General features: G+C 43.9%; 3 protein-coding genes across 4 annotated transcripts; 2 read left to right on the forward strand and 1 right to left on the reverse strand.

The window, feature by feature from the left end:
- The first annotated feature begins 3,448 nt into the window (after nt 1-3,448).
- On the forward strand, nt 3,449-7,467 carry srsf3a (serine and arginine rich splicing factor 3a). Its single transcript, XM_057030016.1, has 7 exons — nt 3,449-3,604; nt 4,204-4,260; nt 4,519-4,726; nt 4,834-4,968; nt 6,692-6,730; nt 6,813-6,899; nt 6,973-7,467. Exons 2-7 carry the CDS (start codon nt 4,254-4,256, stop codon nt 6,995-6,997), a joined length of 501 nt encoding a protein of 166 aa, XP_056885996.1. The 5' UTR covers nt 3,449-3,604; nt 4,204-4,253; the 3' UTR covers nt 6,998-7,467.
- Nucleotides 7,468-7,729: 262 nt separating this feature from the next.
- On the forward strand, nt 7,730-20,010 carry rab44 (RAB44, member RAS oncogene family). Of its 2 annotated transcripts, none has more exons than XM_057029946.1 (10): nt 7,730-8,175; nt 16,168-17,256; nt 17,683-17,756; nt 17,937-18,019; nt 18,101-18,238; nt 18,472-18,553; nt 18,905-19,019; nt 19,282-19,380; nt 19,455-19,531; nt 19,611-20,010. In XM_057029946.1, exons 1-10 carry the CDS (start codon nt 7,834-7,836, stop codon nt 19,696-19,698), a joined length of 2,187 nt encoding a protein of 728 aa, XP_056885926.1. In that variant the 5' UTR covers nt 7,730-7,833; the 3' UTR covers nt 19,699-20,010. The 2 variants fall into 2 exon arrangements, with proteins under 2 accessions (XP_056885926.1, XP_056885925.1); XM_057029945.1 differs by lacking the exon at nt 7,730-8,175 and adding an exon at nt 14,204-14,553 and having other exon boundaries at nt 15,400-17,256.
- A 73-nt stretch (nt 20,011-20,083) lies between these two features.
- On the reverse strand, nt 20,084-22,640 carry trub2 (TruB pseudouridine (psi) synthase family member 2). The gene is made up of 8 exons (XM_057029996.1): nt 22,241-22,640; nt 21,965-22,099; nt 21,802-21,876; nt 21,640-21,701; nt 21,452-21,533; nt 21,176-21,248; nt 20,910-21,046; nt 20,084-20,826 (listed from the first exon to the last, which is right to left on the reverse strand). Exons 1-8 carry the CDS (start codon nt 22,356-22,358, stop codon nt 20,525-20,527), a joined length of 984 nt encoding a protein of 327 aa, XP_056885976.1. The 5' UTR covers nt 22,359-22,640; the 3' UTR covers nt 20,084-20,524.
- Nucleotides 22,641-22,806: the final 166 nt, after the last annotated feature.

The raw sequence follows: 22,806 nt of genomic DNA on the forward strand, positions 1-22,806 counted from the left end.
ACCTTTGCCTGAAGCATGTATTTAGAAGCGGGGATTTGTTTAAAACAAATAGCCCAAATGGCTCAAACTAAATAAAGAATAATTTGTTTTTTTTAAAATCACTAACCTTGCTGAAAGTTGAAGGTCTTTGCTAGTTAAGGGAACAGCTGTAAACATTGACCTCAAGAATTCAAGATTTTCAGACCTAAAAATCCTAAAAGATTTTTTTTAAAGTTGTCATTTAAAAAAAAAAAAAAAAACAACCTGGGCATTTGATCATTGGGCCACATGTTTCCTTCATACCCTGTTGCTCTCTGAGAGGATACATCTGTCTGAATGAGTGTCACTGAGGTAGCAGAAGCAGGCGGGTGAGTTCACCCAGGGATACACGCTGCACAGTCATCAGGAAGTGAAACAGAACAGAATGTGCTGTTCTAATCTGATTGAAAAACACTACTCGGAGAGGAGGCGTGCCCATACTTGCACTCACACACACACACACACACACACACACACACACACACACACACACACACACACACACACATTGAACAGTTTTAAAAGGATCATCCAGAGGGGTATTCCTAAAGAAAACAAACAGAGCTTAATTCTTCATGCTGCTATTTAAAACCCGGGCGGCGTGGACGAGGGCAGGGACACACTCACACTAACCAAACATGCGCACAGCCCTGAAATTAGAGGCGAGGAACATAATGCCCTTTGTTTGTGTTCTAGGCATCCGTGTTACGTACATGGGAGTAATCTCCTGACCGTTCCCTTTTATCCCTGAACTATTGTACCCTGAAGCAAGCGTCCTTCCCTGGGTCCCCCAAACACGCAATCAGACCTCGTTTTGTTTTTTGATTCAGCTAAAACTTTAAAGGACATTTGATGCACATTATCTCCAAAGATTATGTGCACGAGCTGTTGAGTTTCAAATATTATTTATTTTCAACTTTTCAACTTTTCGCTGGGTTGTTTTAAAGTTCCTGAATGCGTCATCAGTTGGAGCCATGATTAATTAACATGCACTCAGATTCATTATCTGAAGGAATTTCATTGAATTAAATACATTTATTTCAGCATCATGTTAGCTGCTTTTGGCTGATGCTTGCATTTTGACTTCCCCCGCACTTCAGTGGGAGTCAGGCGCCTGGCCGCCGGTTTATAATGCAGGATGGGGACGCAGTAAAAACTAAAGACTGCAGAGTTCCACCTCTGCAGGTCTTTTTGATCAAATTTTGGGTTGGGTTGAGAGGAAATTTTTATTCATTTATGTGCATTTCTGTCCATCCAAACAGGGAGAACACAGTGAACCGATGATGCTGAAATTGTCCACTTCAGAACCCAGATTCGTTCTTCTCCTCGATGTTGTTTCATGACATCATTTTTATCAGAAATATTTCACAGAGCTTCTTAAAGTGAAGCTGTGAGCAAGGAAATACAGTATACTCTGAATATGAAACATCCTGTAGAGGAAACAATTCCCAAAGAATTCCTTATAGCACATAAGATATTTGTTGCCATGGTGATGTGTAAACCCACATTCTCAAATTACACTTATGTTTCTTCTATAAAACTCACAGACATCACCAGATTCAGAACCGAGCCTGGATATTTATCCTGGCTTGCCAATTAAGTCATCACACAAATAATATACAGTATATGTTATAGCACTGTAATAACTGTGTGTGCAAACTCCAGACAAAATAAGCTATGACAGACAGCTATGTTAGCATGAAATTAAAAACCTATATATAGTACATTTAGAAACACTCAAAGAGTGCAGAGTCAGGGGTCAGAGAGGTTAGACCACTGATAATCCCATCAATCCCCAAGTGTCCCTCTGTTCAGAAAGGAACATTCAGTAACACCTACTCCCATCCTTTGCAGGTCGCTGATGTTGTTTGTCTTGGGTACGTCCTTCTTCTGAGTTATATGAAATTTGTTATTCAATATTTTATTGTACATACATTGGCTGCAACGCCAGAAGGGGCGACAGGTCCAGAAGATGTGTCGGTCCCACTATGAGTAGTTTGAAGACGTTCACAGGCCTGTCAACAGAGACACGCTGGTTGTATCTAAAAGAGCTGCACTAATAATAGGTAGACCGTCCTTAAGCTGCTTAGCTGGGGTGGGGTCTAACATCCCAGACATGTTACCAGCCCCACTGACGGAAGTGTTCCTGAAAGTTTAGATAGTATCTGGTCATAATCTGCCCAGAGCTCCATGTAAGAAGACAGAAGGTGACTAATGATGAGTGGGATGTTACAGTTCAATAAGTTCATGAATTTGTAGGAGGGAATGCACAGCTCAACACAGCTACACTGTTTGTTCCAGTCTTCCTGCACTGAAGTGAACTCAGCCACAGCTTTGCAAAACTCATACTAGCAGATTTATTGGTTACTTTTCCAGACAAAGCCACACGTTTCCTGCACAGAGCCACTGCATGTTGATTCCTGATGTCCTCCAACGTGCACCTGCACTAGTGTCAAGTAGGTGTTTAATTTGGGAGGATGCAAGCCTACCACAGATCTGTTCTATCAGAGTTATTAAATTCAGAATTAACGCCTTGATTTATTAAAACGTAAAAGAGGAGTTCTAAGGACTAATAGACATGGCTACAGCAACCATTATTTAACAATAATAGATACTTCATAATCAGCCCCAATGCCTTTAAACACGTGCGACTAAAACAGCAAGCATGTTGGCCCTGATGAATCATTATTAATATTCCTAGGTCACCTATAAGGATTTGATTACTAGGTTCAGTGACTTAATTTAATAAAATGACCAGGGAGATCAGCGTACTGTATAGTCTTCCCTATTGGTGCGAAAAAGTCAAGTTTAAAGATGTTTTGGTGATTTTAGATTTATGATAGGGTAATAGAGATTGGAATACCAACTACTCCTCCATCTTAGCCAGTGTCTATGAATATTAATCTACTTTTTGAGTGGTTAATATGCTGATCATAACAAAATTGAATTATGACCTAAGCAATACAGGCCTGATAAATACATTAAGTTGTTTGCTGGAACGCCTCTTTTCCAATTGAAAGACTAAATTTGATGCTGATATAATTTAAAGCTTTCATTAGATTTAGCTTCTTCTTTTTTGGATGTTTTATTTATGGAATTAAAACTGCCTGAATGATTTTGGCTTTTGGCTTATGTATAACATAAAGGGCTAAAATATTTAAGTATGTCAAATAAGTGCATATTTATTTGTCTCAAACTTGAACAATGTATCCTATTTTCTCAACGAACAGACTTTGTCAGCGTTCTGGTGTATTGACGTGTTCTATCTAATGTACTGCTCTTCCTACTCCCATACAGTAGGTGGCAGTGTAGAAGATTGGAACGAACCATCTCCGCGTCAGTTCTTTCCTCGGAATAACAACGTTATGTCCCGCCCTACTCTGCGTGTGATTGGCCAGCTCTGTTTGCTTCCTGTCTTTTAACCTAAGTCTGCGTGCTGCCATTGGTTCAGCTTGAATAAGGCGCCTTGAATCGTTGTCATCCTGGGGGGGCAAAAAAGCTATCGCTATCGAGAGAAGCTAGCAGCTAAGCCAGGTGGCGTGTACCCTGCTACAAAGAATTTGTAAAATCGAAGCTAATAAAAAAGGTAATTATACTGTCCTTGAGCGATTTGCTCCAATTTTATGAAAGGCATTCCACTTTTTTGTGTGTGTTGAGTTAACTTTGAAATAGATATTTTCCCCTGCTTTCTCGTGTTGGATGCGTAAAGGAAATGTTGCTGCGCGGTTGTAGCTAATTTAGCATTCGCGTTCAGAGGCATGCAAGCTTGAATAATGTCTGTATCCATGTTTTATAGTTTTGCAAGTACAAATGCAACGTTACTACGATCAATGTGCAAATTTAGTGATTAGCGCTTAGAAACGGGGATATACCCAACTAAGATTATTCATATTCCCTTGTTCAGCTAGCCGACTCATGCTATCCAGCAATTACGTTAGCAGTTAGCAGCTAAGTAACAGGTTTATTGGCCCGCACATCATACTCGAATGGTTGTGCTATCGATGTGCATCGGCTGTATTAGATTAAAAGGTCTTGCAGGATCTCAAAATGTCTTTTAATGTTAGCGAGACAAGCTAATTTCAAGGCATGGACAGTCGAACGCCGGCAAAGGATTCCCTCTCTGGATCAAATGTCCCACGGTGAAATGGAGCCATAACTAACTGTTTGTCTCTCTTTATTTTTTAGCCAAACGCATTTGAAGGGGAAACAAACATAACGTCTTCGAAACGATTGAAATGGGAGGTTTGTCAAGATTTGTCCCTATTTTGCTGCTCCTCAACAATTTTCCAATAACGCCTCTTAAGGCGGCCCAAATGAGCTTGCTCACATCAATTCTACGTGCACATTTTGCTTTTGCCATATTAGAGATTAAGTGTAGTGCACGTAAACACAGTCACAACAGCAGACAAAGAAACAGATTGTGGTTTTATGTAGGTTGAGCTTTTCTAAATGATAGAAATATTTAATTTCCATTCGTGCATTCTTGTCTGTCTTTTCCAGATCCTCTTCACAGAGACTGTCCCCTTGACTGTAAGGTTTACGTTGGTAATCTCGGGAACAACGGAAACAAGACAGAGTTAGAAAGAGCGTTCGGGTACTATGGTCCTTTGAGAAGTGTGTGGGTTGCCCGAAATCCCCCAGGATTTGCTTTTGTTGAGTTTGAAGATCCCAGGGATGCATCTGATGCCGTGAGGGAACTAGACGGAAGGTGATGTTCTTGCTCACACGTTTCAGTAGTCTTTATTTACGTTGTTACTTTTGTAACTGCGAAACGCAATGCCTTCCCCGCTCATGTAGTATCTTTATGTTATTTAGGACAATGTGTGGTTGTCGAGTGCGTGTTGAATTGTCCACTGGCGAGAAACGCTCTAGAAGCCGTGGTCCCCCACCGTCCTGGAGTAGACGCCCTCGGGATGATTATAGGCGGCGCAGTCCTCCAGTCAGACGCAGGTCTGTATTTTTGGTTTTTTAGACGATATGCTTATTCATTTGGAAAATGTTTCTCTGATTTCAAACCCATTGATACCTTTTTCTAACTTGATTGCAAAGCCTAGTAGGAGGAGCTTCTTAATTCTGGTCACTGTAGCCTAAAGGTAATTCAGTATATCTGCTGCTGTGGACCATGTTGGTAAAATGGCTGAACGTAGACATCGGAATATCCCTAGGAGAATTGGTAATCTCAGGGAATTTTTCTCATTTTAGGATTTATCCTGTTAGCAAGTAACAAAAATAAGTCGCATCAGCTTTTTGCCTGTGAACTAAGTTCTAACATAGTGATGTTTTACAGGATCATATAAGTAAAACTCCATCACCAAACGTATATTTTATTAGGTGCTTTCTTGAATTACCTACTGCAGGTGTAAGATTTGTTTCTCTCTGAGTTCAGTTGCCGTTTATTAATAAAACTGAACCCCGTTGCAGCGTCACCACCACGCTTCTCACCATCTGAGTCAGTCAACTAGTCCTCTTTCAGCATCATGTGACTGCTGACCAGCGAGCCCCAATCAGCTTGACTGGTGTTGTCACATGACCAAGGCGCACCGCCAGTCGTCAGGTTCCACCAACCTTTTGGTTCCTGAGCATGCAGTTCCAAGCATCCTCCTCTTCTTCCTCCAACCTTAACCCAATCAACAGCGGTCCACTTCACATTATCCACCAATCAGCGCCTTTACTCTTTATATTCTCCACACAACTACTGTATCATCGGGGAACAGCCGTTGGCTTACATCCCTTCACATCCTCCCCTCAAAAAGGGCAGGGAAAATCTACAACTACCCCTTCCAACCAGCCACCAGGCAACTTCATATCTCCAACATTTGCATCATGTGGCAAATCCTCTCTGCAATTCGACCTCCCTCACCATCAGTCTGGCTTCCTTGCGTCATTTCTATCTTGCCCAAATCCCCCAAAATAGTAAGTTCCTTTTATCCTGCTCTTTGTAGTTTTTATTCTTTATCTTTTAAAGCTGCTTGAGATTTGCAGTTTACAGTTTCAGCAGCTGCAAAAATGTAAAGCTCAAAAGTTGTGGTCAAGGGAGTTTCCGCTCACCATTTGATATTCATTTACAAAAGTTGTTGGATGGTTACGTCATAATCACGCTAGAGGGCATCGTCATGACTTGGCATTAAGCTTTTATTTATGCATCGATCTGGTGTGGATAGGGACCCACAATCTGTGGACGACCAGTGTGATGGACCTGCTCTGCAGATTAATTCTGAAATTAAACAAATGACAGCCTGAAATATGATAATGTGAAGAGCAAACGAAAGACATTCTTTTCTGGGTTTTCACCGAGTTGTAGTTGCACGCTGCCTCAAAGCGATTGGCTGAATGACGAGCCTGGTCAACCAGGGGCCAAAGATGAATAAATGATCTTTGCACTCTCTGTATAGATCCGTTACTGTTGGGATATTGATTAGTATGCAGAGACGGGCAGCCCTTAATGTCGAGCCATGATGATCTCTGTATGTTAATCGATTGGTGCTGATTGGACACTTTTCTGTCGATAAGGTTTCAATTGAAACTAAAAGCAACCAGGAACTACGTGTAACCACGTTTCCTCGTGTGTCTCTCTACGGATCATGAATATCAAAGGTGGCATTAAAAAGAGGGGGGCTGAGTTCACTCTGGTAATGTTTTTATCTGATTTCTCTAAACTTCACCTGCACTGCAGATCGCCGAGGAGGAGGAGCCTCAGCCGCAGTCGCTCCAGGTATGAACATCTGTTGCTATATTTGTTGAAAACGGACGAGGAATCCTCTTGTTTTTGAGTTTAACTTTTGTTTCCCACTTAGGTCTCTTTCAAGAGATAGGCGCAGATATAGGTCTCTGTCCAAAGAGAAGAATAACAGGCGTTCTAGATCTTTGTCCCGGTCAAGGAGGTACTTAATTCTTCCCTTTTTAAAATGATTAAACATCAAATATTTTGTTCTAACGTGCTTTTTTTCATTTCAGTCGTTCGCCGTCTTATAGGAAATGAAGACGTTCTACAGGATCCTGCTATGTGAAATTTTTAGTCATGTTTTCTTTTTTAAATTGACAGCTGACTGTTGGCTTTGTTAGTAGATGTTGTGTAATAGCAGTCTGAACTGGCATCAAAGGATCTGAAATAGTTTTTTTTTTCCTTTTTTGAATTACTATAAATCAAAACCAGTTCCCTAACCCTGCATGTGTAGAAATGAATGTTAAATTTAGTTTTACATTGCTTTTTTTGTTTTTTAAAACCATTGAATTAAAGTTCAGTGTCTCTGGTAATTTTTTTATTTTTTTTATTTTTTTTTTTTTTTACACTTTTATTTTTAGTTGTTGCTTGATTCTTCCATGAGAAGTCCGTTACTGAGCTGCACCATCTTGCTTGTGAAACAGACTTCCTCCACTAAACTCCGGTCTCTGGAGCTCATTCGGTTTAACAACTTAATAAATGTTTTTTCCAATTAGTATTTTACCACACGCCTTTTCTGTTTGACTCGATCACTCCTTGATGTTTAATCAGGAACGCAGATTATGAAATAAAGAGTATTTGAGTTGTCGGTGAGTGTATCAAAGGCTGTGGCTGACTCGCACAGGAAGATCTCGGTTATTTGAAGCGAGGGAACGCCCCCACCCCCCCTTCCTCTAGTGTGAACTGTTAACTGCTGCTCAGTTTGGGCTGATGACATTGCAACAGTTTGAGAGAGCGGCGGTGGTGAGTACATGTCATTTTCACAGTTGCCTGCAAGACCTTTAACCATGTTACAGTTAAACCTGTTAGTATTGCAGTTAAACCTGTTAGAATTGGGAGGAGCTGCAGATATTTGAAGCTGGGCTGTGAAGTGAATGCTGATTCTTTACATCAATGTGTTAAACGCTTTAGGAGAGGAGCAAATCATGTCGGCTCAGGGTGCAAAGAAAAGAATGGGCTCGCGTCGGCAGCTGAAACATAAATCGCCTGACGTGGATGAGCTCCAGTTCAAGGAGACGACTGTACAGGAGTGCGGTGGGTCAACGGAGAGCGCTGAAGACGTTCTTGAATTGTCAAAGAATAGAAAAAAACTGGGTTCGAGGAGAAAAAACAACAGACAGCATCACGCAAAGGACCTCGGGGTTTCAGATGGAGCCGCCAGAAACACGACTGAAGATGACCAACTTGGCACAACACGGATGTCTCTGACAGATGAGGTAAAAGTTACACATCAAGTCCCAGAGGAGTCCCACAGACACGCTGAGCTCAAACGACAGAGGTATGAAAGGGATCAGAACAATGAGACGTTCATGAATATTGAATCAGAAGATACAGAAATGTCTTGTGCAGCAGAGATAAGGACAGATTTAGCGCCTGGTGAGGAAGTTGAATTTAGCTGTTTTCAGGTTGAAGGGGCTGTGCAGACATTTGATCTCACTGAGATGTGTGACAAAGGGTTAAACGTGAAACCTGTGGAGACAGAAGACAACCCAAGAAATGAAGGATTACAGGAGGTCACACAACCAGTTTCTCAATCAAACCTTGAGCACAGAGAGGCAGAAGCAAGCAGTGCTGGGACTGAGGAAGCTCTTGGACCAACACATTTGTTTGTAGCAACAGGGACAGTTGAGAAAGAGTCAGAGCTGATGTGTGAGGATGAATTTGTCCTGTGTGAAGCACCTGAGGGCCTTTTGTCTGGATCTCCGTCACAGGACCAGAACCCTAAACCCAGACACCCAGAGCCTGACCCTCGACCTCTCATTCCTAAAAATGAAACCCCACCAGAGGATCTGGATGATAGAGAGGCTGACTCTAGAGTGGAGTTGTGTGATAACTCAGAGGAGGATGATGGAGGATTAGACAAACCTGGTCCAGAGGTCAAAGGTTTCAGTAGCTCAGAGAACATTGCAAACGTCAATACTGAAGATCAGATAGAGTCAGCAGAAATGCACAATATCAGGGTCTCACCTGAAAGTGTGTCATGTGACGCTGAACCAGGATCCAGTCCTCATCAGCAACATGTCCATCCAGCAACGACAGACCAGTCTGAGGCTTTAGACACAGGAAATAAGGAATCTGATGCAGTGGATCAAGTCTGTGAGGTGGATGATCAAATAGAAGATGATGTCAAATCCAGTTCTGACCAGCTTCATCAGGAGCACAAAGATCTCCTCTCTGAAATGGAGCAGAGCTGCTCTTCTCAGGCTCTGCACTCAGAGACAGATTCTTGTTCGGACCCCCAACCTCAGACAAGTGACCTGAACGTCAGTCTGTTAGGAAACAGAAGAAAGCTGGGATCTAGCAGGAGACAGAAAGGTCGACAACGTGCTGTGGACCCTGAACCTGGATCATACAAACTCCCAGAAGCAGCCATCACTAACAGCAGCGATGAGGAAACTGTTGAAACCAGAAAAATATCAATAACCTTGGAGACTGAGGTCAGAGGTGGAGTTGATGAAAATCCAGGTGATGGTGCATTTGCATTCTTGGCAGCTGAGCAGCAAAAGGATCAGTCAGAGTCCACTGAAGCATCTCAGGAAGTTCCTGATAGGAGCTCAAACACCAGAAACAAAACAGATGAAGATGCTGAAACATTAAGAATAGAGGGCAGCTACTTTCTCAATGAGTCACACATGAAATGGAAAGAGACCAAATGTTCTGGTGCAGCAGAGATCACCTCAGAGTCACAAACTGATGCTGAACGCAGCACTGAAGAAACACAACTTGGAGACACAGACAGAGGATGTCTGCACACATTCGATGTTACTGAGGTGGATGGAGAGAAGGAAACAATGACACAAGAGAAACATGAAAGAGAAAACTCCAACGAGGCCCTGCAGTCAGACGCTGGCTGCTGTTTGAGCTCTGAAGCTCAGGATGGTTTCATCAAAAATGATGAGGAATCAGATACAAACATGAAACCTGTGGAGACACAAGACAACCCAAGAAATGAAGGATTACAGGAGGTCACACAACCAGTTTCTCAATCGAACCTTGAGCACAGAGAGGCAGAAGCAAGCAGTGCTGGGACTGAGGAAGCTCTTGAACCAACACATTTGTTTGTAGCAACAGGGACAGTTGAGAAAGAGTCAGAGCTGATGTGTGAGGATGAATTTGTCCTGTGTGACGCACCTGAGGGCCTTTTGTCTGGATCTCCTTCTCAGGACCAGAACCCTAAACCCAGACACCCAGAGCCTGACCCTCGACCTCTCATTCCTAAAAATGAAACCCCACCAGAGGATCTGGATGATAGAGAGGCTGACTCTAGAGTGGAGTTGTGTGATAACTCAGAGGAGGATGATGGAGGATTAGACAAACCTGGTCCAGAGGTCAAAGGTTTCAGTAGCTCAGAGAACGTTGCAAAAGTCAATACTGAAGATCAGATAGAGTCAGCAGAAATGCACAATATCAGAGTCTCACCTGAAAGTGTGTCATGTGACGCTGAACCAGGATCCAGTCCTCATCAGCAACATGTCCATCCAGCAACGACAGACCAGTCTGAGGCTTTAGACACAGGAAATAAGGAATCTGATGCAGTGGATCAAGTCTGTGAGGTGGATGATCAAATAGAAGATGATGTCAAATCCAGTTCTGACCAGCTTCATCAGGAGCACAAAGATCTCCTCTCTGAAATGGAGCAGAGCTGCTCTTCTCAGGCTCTGCACTCAGAGACAGATTCTTGTTCGGACCCCCAACCTCAGACAAGTGACCTGAACGTCAGTCTGTTAGGAAACAGAAGAAAGCTGGGATCTAGCAGGAGACAGAAAGATCGACAACGTGCTGTGGGCCCTGGACCTGGATCATACAAACTCCCAGAAGCAGCCATCACTAACAGCAGCGATGAGGAAACTGTTGAAACCAGAAAAATATCAATAACCTTGGAGACTGAGGTCAGAGGTGGAGTTGATGAAAATCCAGGTGATGGTGCATTTGCATTCTTGGCAGCTGAGCAGCAAAAGGATCAGTCAGAGTCCACTGAAGCATCTCAGGAAGTTCCTGATAGGAGCTCAAACACCAGAAACAAAACAGATGAAGATGCTGAAACATTAAGAATAGAGGGCAGCTACTTTCTCAATGAGTCACACATGAAATGGAAAGAGACCAAATGTTCTGGTGCAGCAGAGATCACCTCAGAGTCACAAACTGATGCTGAACGCAGCACTGAAGAAACACAACTTGGAGACACAGACGGAGGATGTCTGCACACATTCGATGTTACTGAGGTGGATGGAGAGAAGGAAACAATGACACAAGAGAAACATGAAAGAGAAAACTCCAACGAGGCCCTGCAGCCAGACGCTGGCTGCTGTTTGAGCTCTGAAGCTCAGGATGGTTTCATCAAAAATGATGAGGAATCAGATACAAACATGAAACCTGTGGAGACACAAGACAACCCAAGAAATGAAGGATTACAGGAGGTCACACAACCAGTTTCTCAATCAAACCTTGAGCACAGAGAGGCAGAAGCAAGCAGTGCTGGGACTGAGGAAGCTCTTGAACCAACACATTTGTTTGTAGCAACAGGGACAGTTGAGAAAGAGTCAGAGCTGATGTGTGAGGATGAATTTGTCCTGTGTGAAGCACCTGAGGGCCTTTTGTCTGGATCTCCGTCACAGGACCAGAACCCTAAACCCAGACACCCAGAGCCTGACCCTCGACCTCTCATTCCTAAAAATGAAACCCCACCAGAGGATCTGGATGATAGAGAGGCTGACTCTAGAGTGGAGTTGTGTGATAACTCAGAGGAGGATGATGGAGGATTAGACAAACCTGGTCCAGAGGTCAAAGGTTTCAGTAGCTCAGAGAACATTGCAAAAGTCAATACTGAAGATCAGATAGAGTCAGCAGAAATGCACAATATCAGGGTCTCACCTGAAAGTGTGTCATGTGACGCTGAACCAGGATCCAGTCCTCATCAGCAACATGTCCATCCAGCAACGACAGACCAGTCTGAGGCTTTAGACACAGGAAATAAGGAATCTGATGCAGTGGATCAAGTCTGTGAGGTGGATGATCAAATAGAAGATGATGTCAAATCCAGTTCTGACCAGCTTCATCAGGAGCACAAAGATCTCCTCTCTGAAATGGAGCAGAGCTGCTCTTCTCAGGCTCTGCACTCAGAGACAGATTCTTGTTCGGACCCCCAACCTCAGACAAGTGACCTGAACGTCAGTCTGTTAGGAAACAGAAGAAAGCTGGGATCTAGCAGGAGACAGAAAGGTCGACAACGTGCCGTGGGCCCTGGACCTGGATCATACAAACTCCCAGAAGCAGCCATCACTAACAGCAGCGATGAGGAAACTGTTGAAACCAGAAAAATATCAATAACCTTGGAGACTGAGGTCAGAGGTGGAGTTGATGAAAATCCAGGTGATGGTGCATTTGCATTCTTGGCAGCTGAGCAGCAAAAGGATCAGTCAGAGTCCACTGAAGCATCTCAGGAAGTTCCTGATAGGAGCTCAAACACCAGAAACAAAACAGATGAAGATGCTGAAACATTAAGAATAGAGGGCAGCTACTTTCTCAATGAGTCACACATGAAATGGAAAGAGACCAAATGTTCTGGTGCAGCAGAGATCACCTCAGAGTCACAAACTGATGCTGAACGCAGCACTGAAGAAACACAACTTGGAGACACAGACAGAGGATGTCTGCACACATTTGATGTTACTGAGGTGGATGGAGAGAAGGAAACAATGACACAAGAGAAACATGAAAGAAAACTCCAACGAGGCCTGCAGCCAGACGCTGGCTGCTGTTTGAGCTCTGAAGCTCAGGATGGTTTCATCAGAAATGATGAGGAATCAGATACAAACATGAAACCTGTGGAGACACAAGACAACCCAAGAAATGAAGGATTACAGGAGGTCACACAACCAGTTTCTCAATCAAACCTTGAGCACAGAGAGGCAGAAGCAAGCAGTGCTGGGACTGAGGAAACTCTTGGACCAACACATTTGTTTGTAGCAACAGGGACAGTTGAGAAAGAGTCAGAGCTGATGTGTGAGGATGAATTTGTCCTGTGTGAAGCACCTGAGGGCCTTTTGTCTGGATCTCCGTCACAGGACCAGAACCCTAAACCCAGACACCCAGAGCCTGACCCTCGACCTCTCATTCCTAAAAATGAAACCCCACCAGAGGATCTGGATGATAGAGAGGCTGACTCTAGAGTGGAGTTGTGTGATAACTCAGAGGAGGATGATGGAGGATTAGACAAACCTGGTCCAGAGGTCAAAGGTTTCAGTAGCTCAGAGAACGTTGCAAAAGTCAATACTGAAGATCAGATAGCAGCAGAAATGCACAATATCAGGGTCTCACCTGAAAGTGTGTCATGTGACGCTGAACCAGGATCCAGTCCTCATCAGCAACATGTCCATCCAGCAACAACAGACCAGTCTGAGGCTTTAGACACAGGAAATAAGGAATCTGATGCAGTGGATCAAGTCTGTGGTGAGGTGATGTCAAATAGAAGATGATGTCAAATCCAGTTCTGACCAGCTTCATCAGGAGCACAAAGATCTCCTCTCTGAAATGGAGCAGAGCTGCTCTTCTCAGGCTCTGCACTCAGAGACAGATTCTTGTTCGGACCCCCACCCTCAGACAAGTGACCTGAACGTCAGTCTGTTAGGAAACAGAAGAAAGCTGGGATCTAGCAGGAGACAGAAAGGTCGACAACGTGCCGTGGGCCCTGGACCTGGATCATACAAACTCCCAGAAGCAGCCATCACTAACAGCAGCGATGAGGAAACTGTTGAAACCAGAAAAATATCAATAACCTTGGAGACTGAGGTCAGAGGTGGAGTTGATGAAAATCCAGGTGATGGTGCATTTGCATTCTTGGCAGCTGAGCAGCAAAAGGATCAGTCAGAGTCCACTGAAGCATCTCAGGAAGTTCCTGATAGGAGCTCAAACACCAGAAACAAAACAGATGAAGATGCTGAAACATTAAGAATAGAGGGCAGCTACTTTCTCAATGAGTCACACATGAAATGGAAAGAGACCAAATGTTCTGGTGCAGCAGAGATCACCTCAGAGTCACAAACTGATGCTGAACGCAGCACTGAAGAAACACAACTTGGAGACACAGACAGAGGATGTCTGCACACATTCGATGTTACTGAGGTGGATGGAGAGAAGGAAACAATGACACAAGAGAAACATGAAAGAGAAAACTCCAACGAGGCCCTGCAGTCAGACGCTGGCTGCTTTTGAGCTCTGAAGCTCAGGATGGTTTCATCAGAAATGATGAGGAATCAGATACAAACATGAAACCTGTGGAGACACAAGACAACCCAAGAAATGAAGGATTACAGGAGGTCACACAACCAGTTTCTCAATCAAACCTTGAGCACAGAGAGGCAGAAGCAAGCAGTGCTGGGACTGAGGAAACTCTTGAACCAACACATTTGTTTGTAGCAACAGGGACAGTTGAGAAAGAGTCAGAGCTGATGTGTGAGGATGAATTTGTCCTGTGTGAAGCACCTGAGGGCCTTTTTTCTGGATCTCCGTCTCAGGACCAGAACCCTAAACCCAGACACCCAGAGCCTGACCCTCGACCTCTCATTCCTAAAAATGAAACCCCACCAGAGGATCTGGATGATAGAGAGGCTGACTCTAGAGTGGAGTTGTGTGATAACTCAGAGGAGGAGGATGGAGGATTAGACAAACCTGGTCCAGAGGTCAAAGGTTTCAGTAGCTCAGAGAACATTGCAAAAGTCAATACTGAAGATCAGATAGAGTCAGCAGAAATGCACAATATCAGGGTCTCACCTGAAAGTGTGTCATGTGTGAATTCCAGTGGTCCTGTACCAGGATCCAGTCATCATCAGCAACATGTCCATCCAGCAACAACAGACCAGTCTGAGGCTTTAGACACAGGAAATAAGGAATCTGATGCAGTGGATCAAGTCTGTGAGGTGGATGATCAAATAGAAGATGATGTCAAATCCAGTTCTGACCAGCTTCATCAGGAGCACAAAGATCTCCTCTCTGAAATGGAGCAGAGCTGCTCTTCTCAGGCTCTGCACTCAGAGACAGATTCTTGTTCGGACCCCCAACCTCAGACAAGTGACCTGAACGTCAGTCTGTTAGGAAACAGAAGAAAGCTGGGATCTAGCAGGAGACAGAAAGGTCGACAACGTGCTGTGGGCCCTGGACCTGGATCATACAAACTCCCAGAAGCAGCCATCACTAACAGCAGCGATGAGGAAACTGTTGAAACCAGAAAAATATCAATAACCTTGGAGACTGAGGTCAGAGGTGGAGTTGATGAAAATCCAGGTGATGGTGCATTTGCACCTGAGGGCCTTTTGTCTGGATCTCCGTCTCAGGACCAGAACCCTAAACCTAGACACCCAGAGCCTGACCCTCGACCTCTCATTCCTAAAAATGAAAACCCACCAGAGGATCTGGATGATAGAGAGGCTGACACTGATGATCAAGATGAAGCGATGACGCTAAAGCAGGAGATGGAGGAAATGAGCTCCAATGACTGTGTACTTCCTTTTGTACCTCAGCCAGAAGCTGGTATTACTTTGGACTCTGACCTTCAGGAGGATGTTGCAACAGCAGAAGATTTAGTGTTAAATCCCATCGGGAACAGAAGAAAACTCGCTTCCAGCCGAAGACATAAAGGGAGGCAGCATGTCAAGGACACCTGGAAAGAAACATTTAACGAACCAAAAGAAGAGACAATAGAGACAACAACTGATGAAGTGGTTGTGGAATTAATAACAGCATCTGCAACCATGAGAACAACTGCTTCTTATAAATTTCAGCCAGAAATGGAGCCAGATCTCCATCCAGCTCAGAATCCAGGCGTCAGAGAAGATAAAAGTTTCCAAGAAGATTTGTCCCAGAATGTAAAAGATAATGACCAAACTGTGACAGGCAGCGATTCTGACATACAGAGGATGACATTTCAGGAAAATTCTGCAGGAGCTTTAGTCACTTTAGAGGGTTTTACACAAGAAGCTCCACATCTGGTCCAGAAGGACGAAGACTCAATCAGGAACGTCCATGTACGGCACACAAATGATCCAAAAGATACTGGAGGACATCCAGGAGGCGAGGAGTCAGCCGACAGACAGCAGGAACTTGTGCAAAGCTCTGATACTTCAACGCAGCAGGACCCAGAAATCAGCTGTTCTTCTGAGCCCACCAATGCCAAAGACACCAGCTCTGACCCTTCGTCTCTACTCTGTTTCCAGGAGACCATCAGCGACGACCCAGCCATGGAAGCCTCGGCGGGGCATGAACCAAAGAGCCACTTAGATGACAGGCTGCACTCCCAAGAAAAATCCAAACAGACAAGGAGAAAGATGGGCTCCACTCGCTGGACTCATAAAAAACAAGAGGACGAACATGTCCACAGGGCTGAAACATCAGAACTCAGAGATAACACACAGGCCGGCGGGGAACGTTTTGAGGTATCCCCGGATAAAAACACGGTGTCGTCGGTGGAGCTCCCGCAGGAAGAGGCAGATGTAACCTCTGACCTCCAGCGTACACACAGCAACCTGATATCTCGCACCGATGGCTTAACAGCTTGTGTCGCGGGCCAGTCAGCCTCTGACAGTCAGGGGGTCTTTAATCCCACCATAAATGTTCAGGGAGCTGATTTATGGGATGGTGACGGGAATATAGATGTGAATGTGGAGCCATCACAGTTAGATGGTTTTACAGCCCCCGAGGCTCACACAGCTGGCTGCCTGGTAAATCCCTCACAGCGGTCACCCATCGGAGACGCCATAAACACTCGGAGCTTTGAGAGCAACCTGGTCGGCGAGGAGAGCGTCAACAGCATAACTGAAATACAGCAACCAGAAACAATCACGTCTGAAGTGGGAGGAAGAGCTGAAGATCCAGGCAAGGTGGCAGAGGGAGGGTGCATCAAACACCTGGAGCCTGCGGACACAGGTTCTGATTTAAATACGGCCGGCAGGAGAAGAAAGATGGGCTCCATGCGCAGGAACCTGAACTCAGGTAGAAAAGAGGAAGATGTGCGTCAACAACAGAAGGTGGACAATGAACAAGCAGATGAAGTGAGTGAAGACAGCGTCTCTGAACACAGTCAGGAAGCAGCAAAGGACCCGCGTCCTCTTGAACCTGCACCTCACCCGACATCTGAGGAGGACCCAGCCGACCAATCAGCCCATCAGCCAGTCACGTCTCCAGACAGCGATTTAATGTCAGGAACATTATTGAGCGGGAGGAGAAGAAAACTGGGATCTCACAGGATGTCGTCCAGACCCCCAAATCAGGAAGCCCAAACTGGAGGCGACGACAAATTATCAGAGGTGAGGATTATTTTAAAAACTAGTAACAGTCTTCATTAGGCTTGTTTTACACTCTCCCTCGATGTTTAACGTGCACTTTTTCAGTGCAATGCAGACACAAGGACTACTTTGGCACCTCTTTACTGCCCGTTTTGCCTTCCACTTCTGCCGTGACACTGAAAAATTTAACAGAAGCAAATTGAGGAACATGTGGCTGATACTAGATAGTTAAAAGGAGAACACCAAAAATATTTTACCACCACCATTTTGCCCCATTAAGAATGCGACAGGAAAGATGTAATATGTTTTGGACTGTACTTTCTCACCCACGGCATAATAGTTTCATCAGGAAAACACCATATTTTTGGCGCAACCTTGGCCGTAAAGTCGTCAGTATGAGTTCTAAAAAGTGGTGAAAAGAAAAGATTTCCTTGATTTTCTGTTCAGGTTGATGACAACGAGATGGAAAGTTCCACAAACATCAGCTCCTCTACACCCGGACGTCACTTGAATCCTGTGAGGTAAATTCCGCTCAGAGACGCTGCAGCCTCCAAAACTTCTGAGTCCTTCTGATCACATGGTGCAACTTGGTCCTTAAAAGTTGATGTTTGTTCCAGTTGAGAGGCACGCTCAGGGAGTATTGTTTAAAATGCAGAAGTTTGTTTGTTAAGAACGTTTTTTTTGGGTCGGGTCTCCAACAGTGACCTGGGTTCTGCACCGAGGACCACTGAGTCTCCTCCTGGAAGGCGCCTCAGTCAAGACAGTCGGAGTTCGATCTCTCTTGGTAAAACTAATGCCGACCGGCGGAAGATTGGCACCACATTGTGCACGCAAATACAAATGTCAGTCTTGGTTTTCATTTCAGCAGGAAGTTCTGGAGATGGAGGTGTGAACTCAAACAGTTACAACGTGGTCATGGTGGGAAACAGCAGCGTGGGCAAGACCTCCTTCATGAGAAGAGTTCAGAACGGAAGGTTCTCTTCAGACCTCCCCTCCTCTGTCGGTAAGAAAGAAAGAAAGATTATGTATAATATGCTCACACTCCACTGTACTGCACCCAGGCAACAATGGGGATTAGGTGTCTTGTTCATGGGCACATGAGCCATTCTGGGATTTAAACCAGCAAACCTCTGGTTACAAGACCAAATCCTTTCCTTCCAAGATGCTCTTTTTTTGTCCCTCTTTTCCGACACATCACGCCAACGTACAGAAGAATGAACTCTTTACTTTGTGCAGGGCTGGACACGTGCCCGTGGCCGGTGACGGCGGATGGAAGACGCGTCGTGCTGCAGTTGTGGGACACGGCAGGTCAAGAAAGGCAAGTTTCCCCGAGTCCTCTGACATCACTGAGAGGGGAGTACAAACATTTAATGGTCGCATCATCTCCTTATTGGGATGCGTGAGAAGGGAATTCATCAGGGAGCCGCGAGAGAAGGACCCAATGATGATCCCCTCTGATTTTGGGTGAACTTTACAGGCTTTACACCTCTTATAAAGAACTTTACAGGAATGCCCACAGGTTGGTGATCCACTGGGTCATGCTTTAGAGGCACCAGACAGATTTGCATCACACTTTTGGGTTTCCATTATAACTGGAATTGTTTTGCAGTCCCTGTAACCGTCCAGATTCTCTGAGGTCACATCTCTTGTTTATTTTGTTCCCTTGCAGGTTTCACAGCATCACAAGGCAGATTTTCCATAAAGCCCACGCATTTCTCTTGATGTATGATATCACTTCCTCCTGGAGCTTTACAGCGGTCAGCTACTGGGCAAACTGCATTCAGGTACCGTCTCTGCCAACAGATTAAACATTCTGCAGATTTGCAGCATAACCAAGCATAAATTTTGACTATTTTGACTTTTTTTGAGGGCGGATGGGGGTGGACTTTTGGTGCAATGTCGACTGTTTTTCTTTAGTGATTAAATGTAGATGGAACTAAAGTTTATGTCACACTGATGTCTGATAATGCAGAGAACAAACAGTAATATAAATAGTTACGATGGCACAGAGAGGATAAACGAGACAATGACTCATCTGCTTTGCAGGAAGAAGCTGCTGAAAATGTGACTATTTTGCTTCTGGGAAACAAGAGCGATTGTGCAGAGCGACAGGTTCCAACTCAGAAAGGTGAAATTCTGGCTAAGGTACAGGAACCTCACCAACTCATCATCAGCTGAAGTATTCCAGAGGCACTAAAGGTCACATTTAAATTCCACAGGAGTACAACTTTGAATTCATGGAGTGCAGTGTCGCCACAGGCCAAAATGTGAACGAGTCCCTGCAAACACTGGCCAGGTATTTATTTATCTTTGACAAGTGCGTCACCCGAGATTTGTTAAATCTATCTGTGCTTACAAACTGTGTTATTCAACAGGATACTGAGTAATAAAGTCAAGCTAGGAGAGGAAACCACAGTGTTGCACAAAGAGCCCCAGCAGAAAAAATCATCAGGATGTTGCTGAAAAGATGCTAGCGGACAAGTTTCTATTCAGGGATTACACCTGTCCAGTCTGTTTCAATTCAGACAAAGCAGCAGAGAATAAAATGCAGACTTTACACAAATGTACCTCTTCTCTTACATTTGGAGGATATGTGTTCTATATTTTAGGATTCAACATGTGCAATATGGTTTTATTTTTCCCTTCTGTTGATATGATTTATGTAAAAGTTTGGAGTTTGAATTAATCATTATTTCTTGTCACAGTGGCCAAATAATCAAAATTCATTGTTAATATGCATGTCTAGCGCTAAATGAAAATAAAAAGCAGAAAATGTTTTGGGTTTTTTTTTTTAAACCATTGTTTTTTGTTCATTTCTGAACAACTTATGTTCTTGTGAACCAAACCATTCTCTAAATCCTTTTAATGAACCTCCAGCACATAATCTGCATGGTTTCAAACGTTGCACCAACAACAATAAAAAAAAACATTCATTTCGCGAATAATTGACGTCACATAGAGATTAGATTATGTATTTGTCGCCATCTAGTGGTAGGAGCACGCCTCGCAAGAATCATAACCAGTCATAAACCAGTCCAACATCCTTCCATTTTCAGGCGAGTAACAGGAACTATGATGCCTGCAAAGGAACAAAACTTTCTACAAAAATACAACTTAAACATTTGATTTTTACTACAAAAGCGTATTACTGCATTAATTGAAACTCAAGGTAACATCAATAATGTTCAAGGCTATAGTTGAAAATGCACACGCCGATGACAAAAAAAGCACATTTTATGCCACTGTATGGAACATTATGTGCAACAATTAAGTGTAGCTGGTGGATCGTTCAAATCACTGCTGGTGTCTCATTGCAGATTTCATGTTCTTCTTGACGTTTGACTGCTGTTGATGTGTGATTTATCTTTGTGGGGGGTGATTTTTTTCTCTTTTTAGAAGCGTGGTACTGACGGACAGCCTGCATTATATCAGCAGCCGTCCACTGTTGATGGACCAGGGCATCCTTCAGGGTGAAGGGACCATCTCTGGTCCGTCGAACTCCTTTACACACCGCCGTGCTGCGCAGCTCCAGTCCTATCTCGTGCACAATTCTGCGCAAATATTTCTGAGTGTCGTTCAGACACTGGACCTCTGTGACAGAGAAAAACAGCCCACAACCACAGTATGTAAATGTGATCTCAGGTTTACTTGTGGGTCAGTTGACAATGACTCACCTAAAGTGAAGTTGGGAGGCTGGAAGTGAATGCATCGCAAGCCTTTCAAAATAGGCGGCGATTTCCCATCTGGACCGAGTAAACCTCGGGCCGCCATCTCATACGCGTCCTGTGATTTCATGTCAACATTGGAATACCTGAAGCGGCAAAAGGAAACTGTCATGGAAATAATCCCTGAGCATCTCAATACAGCGAAAAGGAACAAATGAGAGGAACAAATGAAAAAAGGGTTCACTATAATATTATGTGGATCTGGAATACAGTACATTAACAACGCCTTCTGATTGGCTCCCTCCAGCATGGCCAAAACTCTCTCAAGCTTATCCTGTGTGATGTGATCTGTTGAAGAAGCAACATTTAAGGGACAGATTGAATAGTGGTTAAATGTGTTTAATGTGTATTTAATAATTGGGCAGTAATCAACTGATAATTATGAAGACAACGACGACTGAAACAACAACGACTGCAGTGACATAGCTTTAGACATCATGCTGCTTTTAAATATTGTGGTCTAGAGGAATAGATGAATGAAGGTATCGTACCATAGGTGGATCTTTCCACAACTTTGCCTGTGTGAGAAAAATCAGCTGTTGCCGTCCCGAATTCGCCTTCCAATGTGTATTCCTAAAACATATCGCAATACCTTTTGAAAAGCATTTAAAATATATTTAATTACTTGTATAGCCATTATATCCTGGCTGATGTAAAACCAGCCACATTGAAGACTCACACTCGTGACTTGAGCACTGTAGAGATCACCGAGGGCCCTGTTTCCATTTCCAACAGCAAGAGCTATCACGTAAAAAAACAACAACAGTGATTTAAAAAAAAAAAAATCAAACAAGGCATTAAAGACTGATGTAAGATGTAATGAATGTTTAAATAACCATACTCAGAACACCAGAAGAGGCCACATCCAGGCGATGTCCTACTCCTACTTTCATAAACTGCACTTCGGGTCCAGTTACTACAACACCCCCAAAGATACTTTTCATTAACTCACTTAAGCTTTTAAAAGGTGACACATGTGATCATTAAACCTCCAATGAACATACCCAGAGGATGCTTGGACAGCACTGGCAGGGAGACTGTCCTCAGAGCGAGTCCTCTGGACGCTTCCGTCTCACTGCCTGGTGCGTTCAAGAAGCAGATTTTGTGTGGAAGTGGCTGAGAAGGCGTAGCATTTAAATCTACATGATGACACAAAACAAAGAGTCAACGGATTAAAATACACGATTTAGGCTATTGTATCGCTAACCGATATTAGGCACCGAAAAGTAAACGTGTTTAGTGAGTCGCAGAATGACTTTGCCAGCGTAGGTCATCCTTACCGTTACGAATGTTAGTTTCGATGGTGTCTCGAACCAGTTTCCAGTGAACACCGGAGGGTTTGTAAACAGAAAAAATGCCCTCTAACCTCCGAAGCATACGGATCGCAGGAGTTGCCATGGTGTTCGCGGCATCCCGGTTTGTTGGGGGGGGGGGGACAGCAAAGTGTAACGCCTATAAAAGCTTGCTCATGTAGACTTCATTCTACATACCAAACCAAAACACCTCCACAGCGTGAACTTTACACATGCGCAGACGTTTTCTTCTTCTACGATTGATTTGTCTTCTTCTTCGACGGGAGCATTTACTTTCTCCTTCCTAGCTGGTACTTCAACGTGCTGCCGCCTACTGGAATATTCCGGATATGCAGCATAATTCTACTTTGTAAATGCGATAAAAAAAACTACGTACAGATTTCAATTGATTTCACAATTTTAAAAAAATATAGCAGAGCGTTCGACATTACATTGATTTTGTTAGGTTTGGTAGAAAGGTCTCACATAGATGTTTCGACAGCATTCCAGAAGAGGGCAATAAACTAACCTAAATCGACTTAAGCGAAGACGTA

This window comes from Takifugu flavidus, chromosome 4, assembly GCF_003711565.1.
Source record: "Takifugu flavidus isolate HTHZ2018 chromosome 4, ASM371156v2, whole genome shotgun sequence".
NCBI classification, from domain to species: Eukaryota; Metazoa; Chordata; class Actinopteri; order Tetraodontiformes; family Tetraodontidae; genus Takifugu; species Takifugu flavidus.

Coding starts and splice junctions, on each gene's coding strand:
- srsf3a (XM_057030016.1), top strand. Junction 4,727..4,833: donor GTGAGGGAACTAGACGGAAG/GTGATGTTCTTG, acceptor TATGTTATTTAG/GACAATGTGTGGTTGTCGAG. Junction 6,731..6,812: donor CTCAGCCGCAGTCGCTCCAG/GTATGAACATCT, acceptor TTTCCCACTTAG/GTCTCTTTCAAGAGATAGGC.
- rab44 (XM_057029945.1), top strand. CDS start 14,224: ATGAAACCTGTGGAGACACAAGACAACCCAAGAAATGAAGGATTACAG. Junction 18,239..18,471: donor AGACCTCCCCTCCTCTGTCG/GTAAGAAAGAAA, acceptor TACTTTGTGCAG/GGCTGGACACGTGCCCGTGG. Junction 19,020..19,281: donor ACTGGGCAAACTGCATTCAG/GTACCGTCTCTG, acceptor TCTGCTTTGCAG/GAAGAAGCTGCTGAAAATGT.
- trub2 (XM_057029996.1), bottom strand. CDS start 22,358: ATGGCAACTCCTGCGATCCGTATGCTTCGGAGGTTAGAGGGCATTTTT. Junction 22,100..22,240: donor CGAAACTAACATTCGTAACG/GTAAGGATGACC, acceptor GTCATCATGTAG/ATTTAAATGCTACGCCTTCT. Junction 21,047..21,175: donor AATCAGAAGGCGTTGTTAAT/GTACTGTATTCC, acceptor TTGCCGCTTCAG/GTATTCCAATGTTGACATGA.